We start from the raw sequence: 14,061 nt of genomic DNA on the forward strand, positions 1-14,061 counted from the left end.
GCTGGGACCATGGTTGCACACTACCATGCCCAGCTAATTTTTAAATTTTTTTTGTAGAGATGGAGTCTTACTATGTTACCCAGAATGATCTCAAACTCCTGAGCTCAACTGATCCTCCTGCCTTGGCCTCTCAAAGTGTTGGGAATACAGGTGTGAGCCACCATGCCTGGCCCTTAACTTTGTTTAAAGTGGGTTTTCCCAAACAAGTGTTTTTGTTTTTTAAGAGTGTCTGGCTATGTTCCCTAGGCTGGAGTGCAGTGGCTATTCACAGGCATGATTATAGCACACTACAGCCTCAAACTTCTGGCCTCAAGTGATCTTCCTGCCTCAGTTTCTCCAGTAGCTGGGATTACAGGTGCCCAACACAGGTGTTTAGTTTTTATAAAGCCAACTATATATTTTCTTTCTTTGTGGTTACTGCCTTAGAAGTTGCACTCAGAGCATCCTCCCTTACCCAGTGATTATTCAATACTTATCTATACTTTGTTTTAATAGTATATTTATTCTAGAAATAAATGTACATATAAATTATTAAGTATATTAGCATATTTTTGTAAAAGAAAAATAATTGTGCATGTATGCATGAAATAATATAGAAGTTTATGTATAAAAATATAAATTATGGGCTGGGCGAGGCGGCTCACGCCTGTAATCTCAGCCCTTTGGGAAGCCGAGGCAGGCGGATCACCTAAGGTCAGGAGTTCGAGACCAGCCTGGCTAACATGGTGAAACCCCGTCTCTACTAAAAATTTTTAAAAAAATTAGCCGGGCATGGTGGTGGGCGCCTATAATCCTAGCTACTCAGGAGACTGAGATAGGAGAATCGCTTGAACCCAGGAGGCAAAGGTTGCAGTGAGCCGAGATTGTGCCATTGCGCTCCAGTTTGGGCAACAAGAGTGAAACTCGTCTCAAAAAAAAAAAGTAAATTATGATTATCTGGGTGGTAATATTATATGTGACTTCTTTATTTTTCATATTTCCACAATGAATGTAATTATTTCTTAAAAAAACAAAAGTAAATTGGAGTCTCATTATCCAATCCAAGATATCAATAGCCATGATCCTTGGTGGAAGGGAGTAACCCCCCCGCCCGCCCGTTCCCCACACCCCTCCTACACACCCAGGGGTAAATCTGCAGGTTTGACAAGGCTTAACCACATATGCAATACTGAGTTGTTTTTCAGTTTGGGGATAGGGTGGAATCTAACAATATCATTTTGTCATGCCACTAACAGAAGAACTTAACAAAATCCTGGCTGATAAAATATTTGTTTAAAAACTTCTGTGACCAAAAAGAGTGAAAGCAGGGACTGGAGTGGATATCTGTATACTCATGTTCAGAGCAGCATTATTCACAATACCCAAAAGGTGGAAGCAACCCAGGTGTCCATCAACAGATGAATGAATAAACAGAATGCAGTATAGACATACAATGGGATATCACTCAGCCTTAAAAAGGAGCAAAATTTTGACACATGCTACATGTGCCCACCTCTTCCAGGCACAGCCCTTGGTCCTTGCTCTATCTCCCCTAAAAACACAGGGAACATTTAGAGGTTTACTTTACAAACGATATTACAGCTGGAAAGGACCTCAGACATAACAATCGTAGCCCATCCTCTTCATTTTACAGATGAGGAAAGTGAGATCCAAACAAGTAAAGGCGCCGACTAGAGATCCTGTGGTGAATTAACAGCACAGCTGGAAGCATCCAACTGTGGCAACATGGATGAACCTTGAAGCATTAGACTACGTGAAATACGCCAGTTACAGAAAGACAAATATTGTATGATTCCACTTAGACGAGGTTCCTAGAGCAGTCTAATTCATAGACAGAAAGTAGAATGGTGGTTGCCAGGGGATGGGAGGAGGAGGGAATGAGGAATTGGCATTTGGTGGGTACAGAATTTCACTTGAGCTGAGTGTAGTGGCACATGCCTGTAGTCCCAGCTATTCAAGAGGCTGAGGTGGGAGGATTACATGAGCCTAGGAGTTCAAGGCTGCAGTGAGCCATGATCGTACCCCACAGCCTGGGTGACAGAGCAAGACCCTGTCTCCAAAAAAAAAAAGAATTTCCATTGAGAAAGATTAAAAAGTTCTGAAGATGGTGGTGATAGTTACATAACAATGTGAATGTACTTAATGCCACAGAACTGTACACTTAAAAATGATTAAAATGCTAAATTCTGTTGTGTATTTATTACCACAATAAAAACAAAAACCACCGTCCTATGAGAAAATGTCCTAAATCTTTAGCAAGGCATGAGATCTATCACAATATGTCCCAACTTATCTGTAATCGCTCTTCATTTTCCACAACTTTCCCTCATTGCTGCTTGAGAAAAGGGACCTTTTTATTCTCCCTTCTATCCTGACACCTAGAGCAGTACCTGACATAGTTATAGGTGGTTTGTTCTGACTGAGTGACTGCTTTAACATTACTAAACGTTTTGTTATTCTTCTAGTAATCAGGCACGTACCTTCACACCTTCACATACGGTCCTTATATGTGAGTCGTTCTTTGAATAGCTATCCCCTCTTCTTCACTCAGCAAACACCTATTAATTCTTTTTTTTTTTTTTTTTTTTCTGTTTTTTTGAGACAGGGTCTCGCTCTGTTGCCCAAGCTGGAGTGCACCGGCATGATCTCGACTCACTGCTGCGTCTACCTCCCTGGCTCAAGCGATCCTCTGGCCTCAACCACCACAAGTAGCTGGGACTACAGGCATGTGCCACGATGCATGGCTTATTTATTTATTTATTTATTTATGTATTTATGTATTTATTTATTTATTTATTTATTTATTTTTTTTTTTTGACTGAGACACAGTCTTACTCACTCTGTCACCCAGGCTGGAATGCAGTGGTGCAATCTCAGTTCACTGTAACCTCCGTCTCCCGGGTTCAAGCGATTCTCCTGCCTCAGCCTCCAGAGTAGCTGGAATTATGGGTGCGCACCACCATGCCTGGCTAATTTTTTTGTATTTTTAGTAGAGACGGGCTTTCATCATGTTGGCTAGAATGGTCTCGAACTCCTGGCCTCAAGGGATCCGCCCACTCGGCCTCCCAACGTGCTGGGATTACAGGCGTGAACCACCACATCCGGCCATAGTTTCTGTATTTTTTGTAGAGATGAGGTTTGGCCATGTTGCCCAAGCTGGTCTCGAACTCCTGAGCTCAAATGATCCGCCCGCTTCGGCCTCCCAGAGTGCTGGAATTACGGGCTTGAGCCACTGTGCCTGACCTTATTAATTCTTTAGGACCCAGAAACATCATCACTTCCGTTGGGTCTTCCTCCAAAGAGATGTCGCTTACACCTTCACTCTTTCCTACCATTTTATACAAGACCACAACCTCTATTTAACGCTTCTTATTATTTAAGTACATGTTTTTCCCAACCACTCTGAGTCCTGGGACAACATATCTTTTTCTTTCTGTTCTAGTTTAGAGCTTGGCACATAGTAAAAGCCTTCCTAAATGTTGCACGAACGAGTAAATGATTTTAATTTCCACAAACTCCAGGCTTCCCTGACTGGCCTCTGCCTGTGAACATGAGTCACCAGCTGTTATCTTGAAAGCCTCAGGAACTTCGGACGCAATTCATCCTGGCTACCCAGTGGGTCCAGAAAGGACCCAAGCGCACAAAGGGGCCGACATTGGCCAATCCTAGGGTGGGGAAAAGTTAGGTATCCATGCCCCTGTGCCCACTTTTTCCAGGCACAGCACTTGGTTCTTGCTCTAGCTCCCCTAAAGACACAGAAAACATTTAGAAGTTCACTTAACAAAAATATTACAGCTAGAAAGGACCTCAGAGATAACAATGGTAGTCCATCCACTTCATTTTACAGATGAGGAAAGTGAGGCCCAAACAAGTAAAGGAGCCGACTGGAGCGCCCGTGGTGAATTAATGGCACAGTTGGAACTAGAGCCCAGGCCTCTCTCCTCTATAAAGTCTAAACCATTCTTGGATTTCAGTTTCCTCTTCTGTAAAACGGGGTGGAAAATTAGCCTCTCAGGACAGTGGTGAGGAGAAAATGAGATAATGAATGTAAAAGAAATTACTATATTAGCAACAGAACTCAGAGCTGAGCGAGACGGTGTAGAGGAATCTAAGGGGTGTCCGGAGACATGTGTTCCAGTCATGTCATCTCTGTGAGCCTCAGTCTCATCTGGAAATGCAGGACCTGGCCCGGTTGACCGCCGAGACCCTTCCAGCTCTGCCGACCCAGGCCCTGAGGCCCCTCCCGGAGGGCCGGACCCTGAGGGAAAAAGACGAAGGAGCCCGTGGGGACCCTCGAGTTACCGTCCTGCAGCAGCGCAGTCTTCTGGGCTGTCAGCAGACTCTCCAACCAGCCCGTCACCGCCATCTTTCCCCTGCTAAGCAACACGCCCAGCCGCTGCCATGGCAACCGTTCCACTGAGGGTCACTTCCGGCTGACTCGGAAGCTATTCTGGGCATTTGCCCTCCTTCCCCCCTTCGTCCGCTCTCATTGGCTCTCCTGGTAAGTGGTCTATTCCTGCCCACCCCCGGGTGACTAGCTTGGCCAGTTGTCGACCCCACCCGGGGACCGACTCTGGGGGTTGGAGAGAGACTCTTGGGGCCGGGGTCGGGCACTCCAGTTTTCTTCTAGCCCCGAGCTGGGATTCCCTGGCCCGCGCCAGCTGCGTACACGGCGAGTACACCGCACCTGCCCGGGACTTCACCCGCAGCTGCGAGACTCCTCTATTCCCGGAAGGCTCCCCACACCTGCTGCGGCTGTGCCCCATCTCCCCGCAGCTGCGGCGCTGAGCACCCCCATGTCGAGAGGCTGAGACCGGGACAGGTGCAGGGCTTTCCCACTCACCCCTGAAAGCCCCCCTCCTCAGGTTTTCCTCTGCAAGTCTGTGTTGGAGGTAGAGAAATAGTATGTGGGGTTTATGTGCAGGTCCTCCCCAGGCTCCGCTCCATCCCCTAAAGCTCCATTTCCTAGCCCAGCATCCTATTTTGGTAAAGCCCTTCGAAGTGAGTGAGCCGCAGCAGGAGGGCTGTGCTGAATCTTTAGTGCAACCCCTCTGAGGAATGGTATCGTTTCCTACTCCTCAAAAGTACCCCCGATGGCGCCAGCCTTTCCCTCATTTCCCCTAATACTCCAACTTCGAAAGGCTGGGGAGTGTGAAGCTAAGCTAAACCACTGAAGTTTAACCGGGTTTGAAGAGACCCCCCCCGCCACCTGCTTCCCCAAACTGGGCTGCTAACCCCAAGGCCTGGTCAGGAGAGACCCTACCTCCATAGGCAAAGGGGTTGGAGGTCCTCAATTCTGGATTTCCACGTGCAGCAGCCCTGACCAACCCTCCAACAGGCTGAGATCCAGCCATACTTCAATGGATCCCAGGGGTATCTTGAAGGCATTTCCCAAGCGGAAAAAAATTCATGCTGATGCGTCATCAAAAGTACTTGCAAAGATTCCCAGGAGGAAAGAGGGAGAAGCAGAAGGTGAGCTGACCCACTCTCAGAACTCTCGTGTGCTTGAACCCTCAGCCTTCATGTGCTTCAGCCCTACGTTGTTCATGTCCAGAGTCAGATATTGGAGCTGACTCTGCCTGTCCAGGGCCTGCAGGTCTGTTTGTATCTGCCTTGTACTAAGCTTGGTCCTGGGTCTTGGACAGGCCATTTGCTGTGTTACCTTCTTTTCTACCCGAAGACCTCTATCCATCAGAAAAGACTCCCTGGGCCCTCAGGGAATGACCAGTATAATTTTTGCCCTGGGGACTGGGACAGAAACCCCCTCTGCATTACCCAGGCTTGTTGTTAGTTGTTTTGCAGCCAAGTTGACAAATAAATGGCAGAGGCTTTGGAGGCAGGGTTGTCGGGTCTGTCAGACTGTAAGGGCAAGAAACGTGCTTTGTTGAAAGAATAAATGATAAAGGATTCAAAGTATGGAGAGAGGCTGGGCACAGTGGCTCATGCCTGTAATCCCAGCACTTTGGGAGGCCGAGGCAGGCAGATCACCTGTGCTCAGGAGTTCGAGACCAGCCTGGGCAACATGGCGAAACCCCGTCTTTACTAAAAATACAAAAAATTAGCCAGGCGTGGTGGCACACGCCAGTAATCCCAGCTATTTGGGAGGCTGAGGCAGGAGAATCGCTTGAACTTGGGAGATGGAGGTTGCAGTGAGCCAAGATGACACCACTGTACTCCAGCCTGGGCGACAGAGTGAGACGGTCTCCAAACAAAAACAAAACAGAGACTGTCTCCAAACAAAAAACAAAACAAAACAAACAAACAAAAACAAAGTAAGAAGGGAGGAGGCATTCATTCAACAGATATTTACAGGTTACCTACAATGTGCCAGACACTTCTAGGTTGCACCAAGGAACAGGACCTATGAAAATCCTTGTCCCTTACATTCAAGTGCTGGCCTGTGAGAAAATTTGCTATATGTAGAAGGAAAGCTGTCTGGATGGAAGGGAAATGCTTATTTTCAAGGTAGGGGACTGTGAACACATCACTCAGATCATGTTAGAAGTTACGTCGTGGCCAGGGGGTGGCAGATAAAAATTAAAAAGTTACAACAGTAGTCACCTGGATGTTCCTTCCACAGAGTGGCTGAGCTCCCTTCGGGCCCATGTTGTGCGCACTGGCATTGGACGAGCCCGGGCAGAACTCTTTGAGAAGCAGATTGTTCAGCATGGTGGCCAGCTATGCCCTGCCCAGGGCCCAGGTGTCACTCACATTGTGGTGGATGAAGGCATGGACTATGAGCGAGCCCTCCGCCTTCTCAGACTACCCCGGCTGCCCCCGGGTGCTCAGCTGGTGAAGTCAGCCTGGCTGAGCTTGTGCCTTCAGGAGAGGAGGCTGGTGGATGTAGCTGGATTCAGCATCTTCATCCCCAGTAGGTAGGCTGATCCCAGTCTTTTTTTCAAATGTTTTCTAGTAGCATCTTGAATTATTAAAAATTACTATCATTAATTTAAAAATTAGCCAGGCATGGTGGTGTGTGCCTGTAGTCCCAGCTATAAGAGGTTTAGGTGGGAGGATTGATTGAGCCAGGGAGGTTAAGGCTGCAGTGAGCCTTGATCGTACCACTGTACTGCAGCCTGGGTGACAGAGCAAGACCCTGTCTCAAGAGAAACTCCAAAAACCTCAAAAAACTCATTTTCTTAATTGGACACACTGGGAAACCAAGTATTTCAGAGTACAGAAGGACTGGGGACAGATACAGGGTGAGACCTTTGGTGTCTTAACCTCCCATCACCATCCCCACAGGTACTTGGACCAGCCACAGCCCAGCAAGGCAGAGCAGCATGCTTCTATTCCTCCTGGCACCCGTGAGGCCCTGCTTCAGACAGCCCTTTCTCCTCCTCCTTCTTCCACCAGGCCTGTGTCTCCTCCCCAAAAGGCAAAAGAGGCAGCAAACACCCAAGCCCAGGTCAGGAGCCTCCCATCCCTCAGAGCTCCCTTCCCCTAGGAAGCAGATCACAGAAATGGGGAGGGCCTGGTGGCTGTTCGGAAAGTCCCAGGCCCCTGAGAGAGGAGGGCTCTATTGTGAAGCCATTTAGCTCTTCCCAACACTCGTCACTGCTGCATTCATCTAGGCCATATCTAACACATACCACTGGGGATCCTAGGGCTAGGCACTGCGTGGAGCCAAAAGGAACATGGCCCCACACCCAAGGATATCCAAGTCTGATGCAGAAGGCCCCACCTCATTCTTAGGTCTGACTAGAAGACCCTCCCCCCCGCACAAAGAAGATGACCCCCACCTTTAAGGATCCCTTCTCCTGGAGGACAAGAATTTATTGTTTTCTTTTCTTCTCTACCCCAAGCCCATCTCTGATGATGAAGCCAGTGATGGGGAAGAAACCCAGGTTAGCGCAGCTGATCTGGAAGCCCTCATCAGTGGCCACTACCCCACCTCCCTTGAGGGAGATTGTGAGCCTAGCCCAGCCTCTGCGGTCCTGGATAAGTGGGTCTGTGCACAGCCCTCAAGCCAGAAGGCAACCAACCACAACCTCCATATCACAGAGAAGCTGGAAGTTCTGGCCAAAGCCTACAGTGTTCAGGGAGACAAGTGGAGGGCCCTGGGCTATGCCAAGGCCATCAATGCCCTCAAGAGCTTCCATAAGCCTGTCACCTCGTACCAGGTACCCAGGGGCTAGAGTGGGTGGAGGGGTCTTTACCAGCCAGCAGTTAGTGAAGGCGCCGCCAGTCACCAGTGGGGTTCAGGTACAGTGGTGAAGATTTTATGGGGTCTAGGACTTGCACAAAAGAAAAAAAAAGGAAAATTGATGAAAGCAGATTGGCAAAATCTTGATAGTTGTTGAAGCTGGGAGATGTACGGTACTTGGGGGTTTGTTATACTGATCTCTCTACTTTTGAATTTTTTAACATAATTAAAAGTTTTTTATTTTTAATTTTGTTTGTTTGTTTGTTTATTTCTTTCTTTATTTAGCAGAGATGGTGTTTCGCCATGTTACCCAGGCTGGTCTCGAACTCCTGGGCTCAAGCAATCCACCCTCGGCTCAGCCCTGCAAAGTGCTGGGATTACAGCCATGAGCCCCTGTGTCCGGCCTAAAAAGTTTTGTAAAAGAAGTTTAGACTCTGAAGCCTAACAGACCAGAGTTTGAACTCTGGTTCCTGTCATTCACTAACTGTGTGACTCCAGACAAGTTACTTAAACTCTCAAAGCATCAGTTTTCTCATTAGTAAAAAGGGGCTACTATTAAATGAAATGGTCCCTGTAGCACAGGACCTGACATACAGTAAGCCCTCAGTAAATGTTAGCTCTTGCTGTTGGAATGATGATGATGGTGTTGGTGGTGGTGGTGACTAATATCATCATTATTTTCTACTTCTTACTGCTGGTATCCATCCTTCTGGGAACCAAAAGACAAATTACCCAGCCCTCATTCTATCTAAAATTCTCATCTTCAACTACACCCGAGCTTTACACAGCCACACGGTTGCCAAGCAGCCAGGCTGGCTTTTATGCCAGCATCTGCTAGAGGAGTCAGCTTCCTTTCCACTGGCTCTACCTCTTCCATCTCCTCACTCTTCTTTCTTGCCTCTGCCTCCTCCTCCTCTAGGAGGCCTGCAGTATCCCTGGGATTGGGAAGCGGATGGCTGAGAAAATCATAGAGATCCTGGAGAGCGGGCATCTGCGGAAGCTGGACCACATCAGTGACAGCGTGCCTGTCTTGGAGCTCTTCTCCAACATCTGGGGAGCTGGGACCAAGACTGCCCAGATGTGGTACCAACAGGTCACACCCTGGCTCAGCCCCTACTTCAGTTTTGCTGTGTCTCAGAGTTCCTGCCCCAGAGTTCCCTACCCTGTGCTCTAATGGGAATGCACCCACAGGATAGGGAGACCATTTTTCAAGTGGACCAGGACTCATATAGACCCATCAGCTCCCAGAATAGCCTTGTTGCTTGGTATCCTTAAGAAGGAGTAGAAAGGGACAAGAAGTATGTTTCTTAGTCTCCCCAGACCAGCAAGGGCCTTCCTGAGGAGGCCAGGCCTTGACACTGCGTGTCTAGAGCAGTGGTTCCCAATCCTGGCTCTGCCCACAATCACCAGGGCAGCTTGGTAAGGATGAAGATGACAAGGTCCATCCTCAGACTGATGGAATCATGAACGAGTATTTTAGGATAGTGGCAGGGCTGGATGATGGCATGTTTCCCATGCTCCCTGCCTTTCCCAAGTCCTGCTGAGTACAGACCCAACTGCCCCTAGGTTGGTCCTGCCTCTAGCCTTCCCTAGAGTCTGGGGCGATGGAAGCCTCGTGTGTGTGCTCACTCATGCCTCTTCACTGGTCCTGGATCCTTAGAATTTCCCATCTGGCTGCTTTTTTCCAGGGCTTCCGAAGTCTGGAAGACATCCGCAGCCAGGCCTCCCTGACAACCCAGCAGGCCATCGGCCTGAAGCATTACAGTGACTTCCTGGAACGTATGCCCAGGGAGGAGGCTACAGAGATTGAGCAGACAGTAAGCAGGTGTCCCAGAGCAGTGAGGACAGCTAGGTCCTGCTCTAAGGTCTTGGGTCAAAGTCAAGAACCCCTGACTCCTCAGCTGGGGAGCGCAGCAGGCAGAGGAAACTGTGGGTCACCAGAGGTTGAGCACAGAGCAAGTTGAGACTGAAGCTCCAGGCCCAGAGGTGGGGGTGGGGGACTGTGGGAGGAAAGAGCTGTAACACCAGCCCTCTAGATTCTAGTTCTCAGTAGTCAGGCCTATTAGGATTGGATTCGATTCTAGACTGGTTGGTGTTAGGATTGGGTTAATGTTAGGGTTAGATTACAGGTGAATTATATCTGTATTACTTGAGGTTAGGGTGGGTCGGCAGAGGGTTTTAATATTTTATTTTATTTTATCTTTTTTTTTTTTATTTCACCAACTTCTTTGAGAACCTGATGAAAACTGTGGACTGTTTTCTCCCCAAAATGCACAAATGTGCAAAGGTTTATGTCTTTTTCCAGATGTATGGACCTTCTACAGCCCACGCAAGGCTGGCTCAGCATTTGGGGTAGGGTTGGTGTAAAAGCACAGTGTCAGTAGGATTTGGTTTGGGGTTGGAAGAAAGCTCCATCAAGATCGAGTTAAGACCAGGCGCAGTGGCTCACGCCTTTAATCCCAGCACATTGGGAGACCAGGGCGGACAGATCATCTGAGCTCAGGAGCTCGAGGCCAATGTGGTGAAACCCTGTCTCTATAAAACATACAAAAATTTTCAGCCTGGCAAACATGGCAAAACCCCATCTCTACTAAAAATACAAAAAAGTTAGCCGGGTGCCATGTCTCATGTCTATAATCCCAGTTTCTTGGGAGGCTGGGGTGGGAGATTTGCTTGAACCTGGGAGGCGGAGGTTGCAGTAAGCCAAGATTGTGCCACTGCACTCTAGCCTGGGCAACAGAGCAAGACTCTGTCTGAAAAAAAAAAAAAAAAAGATTGAGTTAAAGTTAGGCTTTAATTAGGTATAGGAGTTTCTTAATGTTGGTTGCTTTTAAATTAAGATTTGTAGTTGTCCAAGAAATAAGATTTGGGTTTGGTTTAGAGTTGGGTTAGCGATTAGGTTCATGTAAAAGCTAGATTAGAGAGACACTGGACTGCATTTAGGGCTAGATGTATCATTTGTTCAGTGGGCATTAGGATTAGGAGCTGCTTGTAATAGGCAAGGTTTGCTCACTTTGGTCACCGATTCTGATAGAATGGGATCCCATGGAGACTGGCTCAGTTTGATTGAAATCAGCCTCCAGCTCCATTCCAGGCCACAAGGCTATGAGGCCGGTATGAGATGGATGGACAGGCCTCTTTGTCTGCCCATCACCAGGCCTTGGTGCTAGTGATGACACCGTCACTCAGCCATGGTATCCAGGCATGGAGAATGCCTCAGTCAGTCCCCAGCCCATTGGAACAAAAGAGGCTTCCCACCTTGCCTTCTGTGCCCCCATTTAAGGGCTCCAGCCATAGGAGTTTTGATGGGATTACTCACGTGGACCTCCTCCTTCCATTCTCTTGGGAGGCTCAAGAAGGGAGTAAGGGGATTAGCGGAGCCCTCCTGTCAGGATACTTGAGGTGTCGGGGGCCCCAGAATTCTCAGTGTCCTGGGGTGGAGGCGGGAGGCCATCTGCATATGAAAGAACCTCAGTGTCTCAGGGGTGGAGGCTAATGGGTTTATTTTTCCTCAGAGGGACAATCCTTCAGCTGACAGTTGCTGTCTCAGCTCCCTCCCCACCAAGCATGGATGTGGTTGTTGGCTCAGAACTGCCCCCTCTTTGCTTTCTTTCCTCTCCTTTCCCACAGGTGCAGCTGTATTTCTGTGCTCCACTTTCTCCTGGGCCTGAGCCTGGCGCATGCTGCCAGCCACCTGCTCAGGCCTCAAGCCCCAGCTCACATATTCCAAACCTTTAGCTCCAAATCAGTAGATATCTGGGGCTGCCTAGACCTGGCTGAGGGCTTTCAGCACCTGGCCCCTTGTCCTAAGTGGAGTTTCACAGACCTGGGCACGTGGGCTGGGGCAGGGGCAGAGACAGTCTGTGTCTCCCTACTCTTAAAGAGCTCCATGGGGCAAGCTCAGTGCCCACTCTCAGCAGCAGAGCCGGCACCTTCTCCCATCTCTCCTCAGGCTTGCCTCCTGCACAGTGAGCTTTTTCTTCTCTCCTGTCCTAGTGAAGGGAAAGAACAGCAGCTCCCAGGGTGGATTCCCCTGGGCTTGGAGCAGGCATCTGGGAATGGGCATAAGCTGAGGGTGTGGGCCCGAGTCTGGGGAGGCCCTTGTGCTGCTGTGGGAGAAGAGCTCCCCACGGCCCCTCACCTGTCACTGCTCTCTTTCCCAGGTCCAGAAAGCAGCCCAGGCCTTTAACCCCGGGCTGCTGTGTGTGGCATGTGGTTCATACCGACGGGGAAAGGCGACCTGTGGTGATGTCGACGTGCTCATCACTCACCCAGATGGCCGGTCCCATCGGGGTATCTTCAGCCGCCTCCTTGACAGTCTTCGGCAGCAAGGTATAAGCTCCATCTCTGGGTGAGCAGGTTGACAGGGGGCAGCACAGGTCTGGGGGCCCCCAAGAGGGAGAACCTCAGAAGTTCCAGTCCTGAGGCAGGAAGCAGGGGAACAGTGCTTTGCCAGCATCCCATCTCTCTATCGGGGCCGGAATCCTCTCCGGGGAGAGATGGAACAGCCCCGCCACACCTACGTGGAGGTGCTCAGTGAACCCTGCAGGCCAAGTATCTTATCTGATCTTTCTGTGACACTATGGGGGAGATGGGAATTACTATCCATGTTTTACAGAAAAGGAGAAGGGCCCAGAGAGGGTAGTGTCACCCAGGTAATACCTGGGCAAGCCCCAGCTTAGAGATCAGGAGAGACCTGGGAGGATGGGACAGCCCAGGCCTGGCTCTCTGCCCTCCCAGCAGTCCCCTCTGTTGGGCCAGGGTTCCTCACAGATGACTTGGTGAGCCAAGAGGAGAATGGTCAGCAACAGAAGTACTTGGGGGTGTGCCGGCTCCCAGGGCCAGGGTGGCGGCACCGGCGCCTGGACATCATCGTGGTGCCCTACAGCGAGTTTGCCTGTGCCCTGCTCTACTTCACCGGCTCTGCACACTTCAACCGCTCCATGCGCGCCCTGGCCAAGACCAAGGGCATGAGTCTGTCAGAACATGCCCTCAGCACTGCTGTGGTCCGGAACACCCATGGCTGCAAGGTGGGGCCTGGCCGAGTGCTGCCCACTCCCACTGAGAAGGATGTCTTCAGGCTCTTAGGCCTCCCCTACCGAGAACCTGCCGAGCGGGACTGGTGACTCATGGGCTGGGGGTGCTGAGGAGAGCCGAGTTGGACTGGCTACCCCTCCTGGCCACCCAGTACTCCCTCCAGCCTCAGCTGGCCGAACCTCGCCGCTCTAACCACCAGCTTCCTCAGCGAGCAGGTCCCAGGGCTCTGGGCCTGAAGCAAGAGCCAGCCTGGCTCCCAGTGTCTGCCTAGCCCTCTCCCAGACAGGAGCAGGCTGCCACCCCTTCTACCTCACTGCTGCCCCTTGAAGACTTTTGCAAATGGCCCCTTGTCCCATTTTAAGCAGGAGCAGGTGGCTGGTTTGAAGCCCCAGGTATCCCCCTTCCCTGCTATGGGAAAGGCCAAGCTGCTGGGTGGGGACAGAAGCTGCAGGGAAGAGGGAAGCAGCTGTGCTGTCAACATCATCCCGCACCCTCTGGGGTAGGAGAACAGCCATTCCACACGTGTTCCCTCTATCCATCCTGCTTCCTGGGCAGCTGGTGGTGCTGGGAATGGGGTGCCCCAGCCTTGGTGAGGACAGTGTTGGGAGGCCCAGGGGCCCAGTAAAGTGCATTTGACATTGAACCTGCCTGGTGTCTGAGCTGCTGCAGCCTCTGCCTACCTTATTCCACCCAGGCAGGGACGACAGAGATGGGAACTGAAAGGAGCCCAGAAAGGCTGTGTTAACTGTCCTCCAGACAGGACTGGCCTGAGTCAGCTTCTAAACTCACAGCGAGGACAGCAGTGGCTGTGACCAGGGAGAATCGTGGAGTCAGGCACCCGGAGCTCCTATCTAGCCATCAGCATCTTCTGCAGGCCC

At 50.1% G+C, this 14,061-nt stretch overlaps 2 protein-coding genes across 8 annotated transcripts in view; one reads left to right on the plus strand and one right to left on the minus strand.

Moving 5' to 3' along the window:
• The window catches only part of DPCD (deleted in primary ciliary dyskinesia homolog (mouse)), a 21,622-nt gene extending 17,185 nt beyond the window's left edge, over positions 1–4,437 (minus strand). The window contains exon 1 of one of the 2 annotated variants that reach the window (XM_032179708.2): positions 4,303–4,425. In XM_032179708.2, coding sequence (XP_032035599.1) covers positions 4,303–4,366 — 64 coding nt within the window. In that variant the 5' untranslated portion in view covers positions 4,367–4,425. Of the gene's footprint in view, positions 1–4,302 lie in introns of both variants that reach the window. The other variant, XM_032179715.2, reaches the window with a different exon arrangement.
• On the plus strand, positions 4,422–13,826 carry POLL (DNA polymerase lambda). Of its 6 annotated transcripts, none has more exons than XM_032179639.2 (9): positions 4,422–4,501; positions 5,315–5,472; positions 6,581–6,875; positions 7,246–7,408; positions 7,806–8,123; positions 9,066–9,239; positions 9,835–9,963; positions 12,310–12,478; positions 12,887–13,826. In XM_032179639.2, exons 2-9 carry the CDS (start codon positions 5,361–5,363, stop codon positions 13,270–13,272), a joined length of 1,746 nt encoding a protein of 581 aa, XP_032035530.1. In that variant the 5' UTR covers positions 4,422–4,501; positions 5,315–5,360; the 3' UTR covers positions 13,273–13,826. The 6 variants fall into 6 exon arrangements, with proteins under 6 accessions (XP_032035530.1, XP_032035564.1, XP_032035538.1 ...); XM_032179673.2 differs by having other exon boundaries at positions 4,447–4,822; positions 12,908–13,826; XM_032179647.2 differs by lacking the exon at positions 4,422–4,501 and adding an exon at positions 4,508–4,822.
• The last annotated feature ends 235 nt before the right edge of the window (positions 13,827–14,061 follow it).

This window comes from Hylobates moloch, unplaced genomic scaffold, assembly GCF_009828535.3.
Source record: "Hylobates moloch isolate HMO894 unplaced genomic scaffold, HMol_V3 SCAFFOLD_3, whole genome shotgun sequence".
Classification (NCBI taxonomy): Eukaryota; Metazoa; Chordata; class Mammalia; order Primates; family Hylobatidae; genus Hylobates; species Hylobates moloch.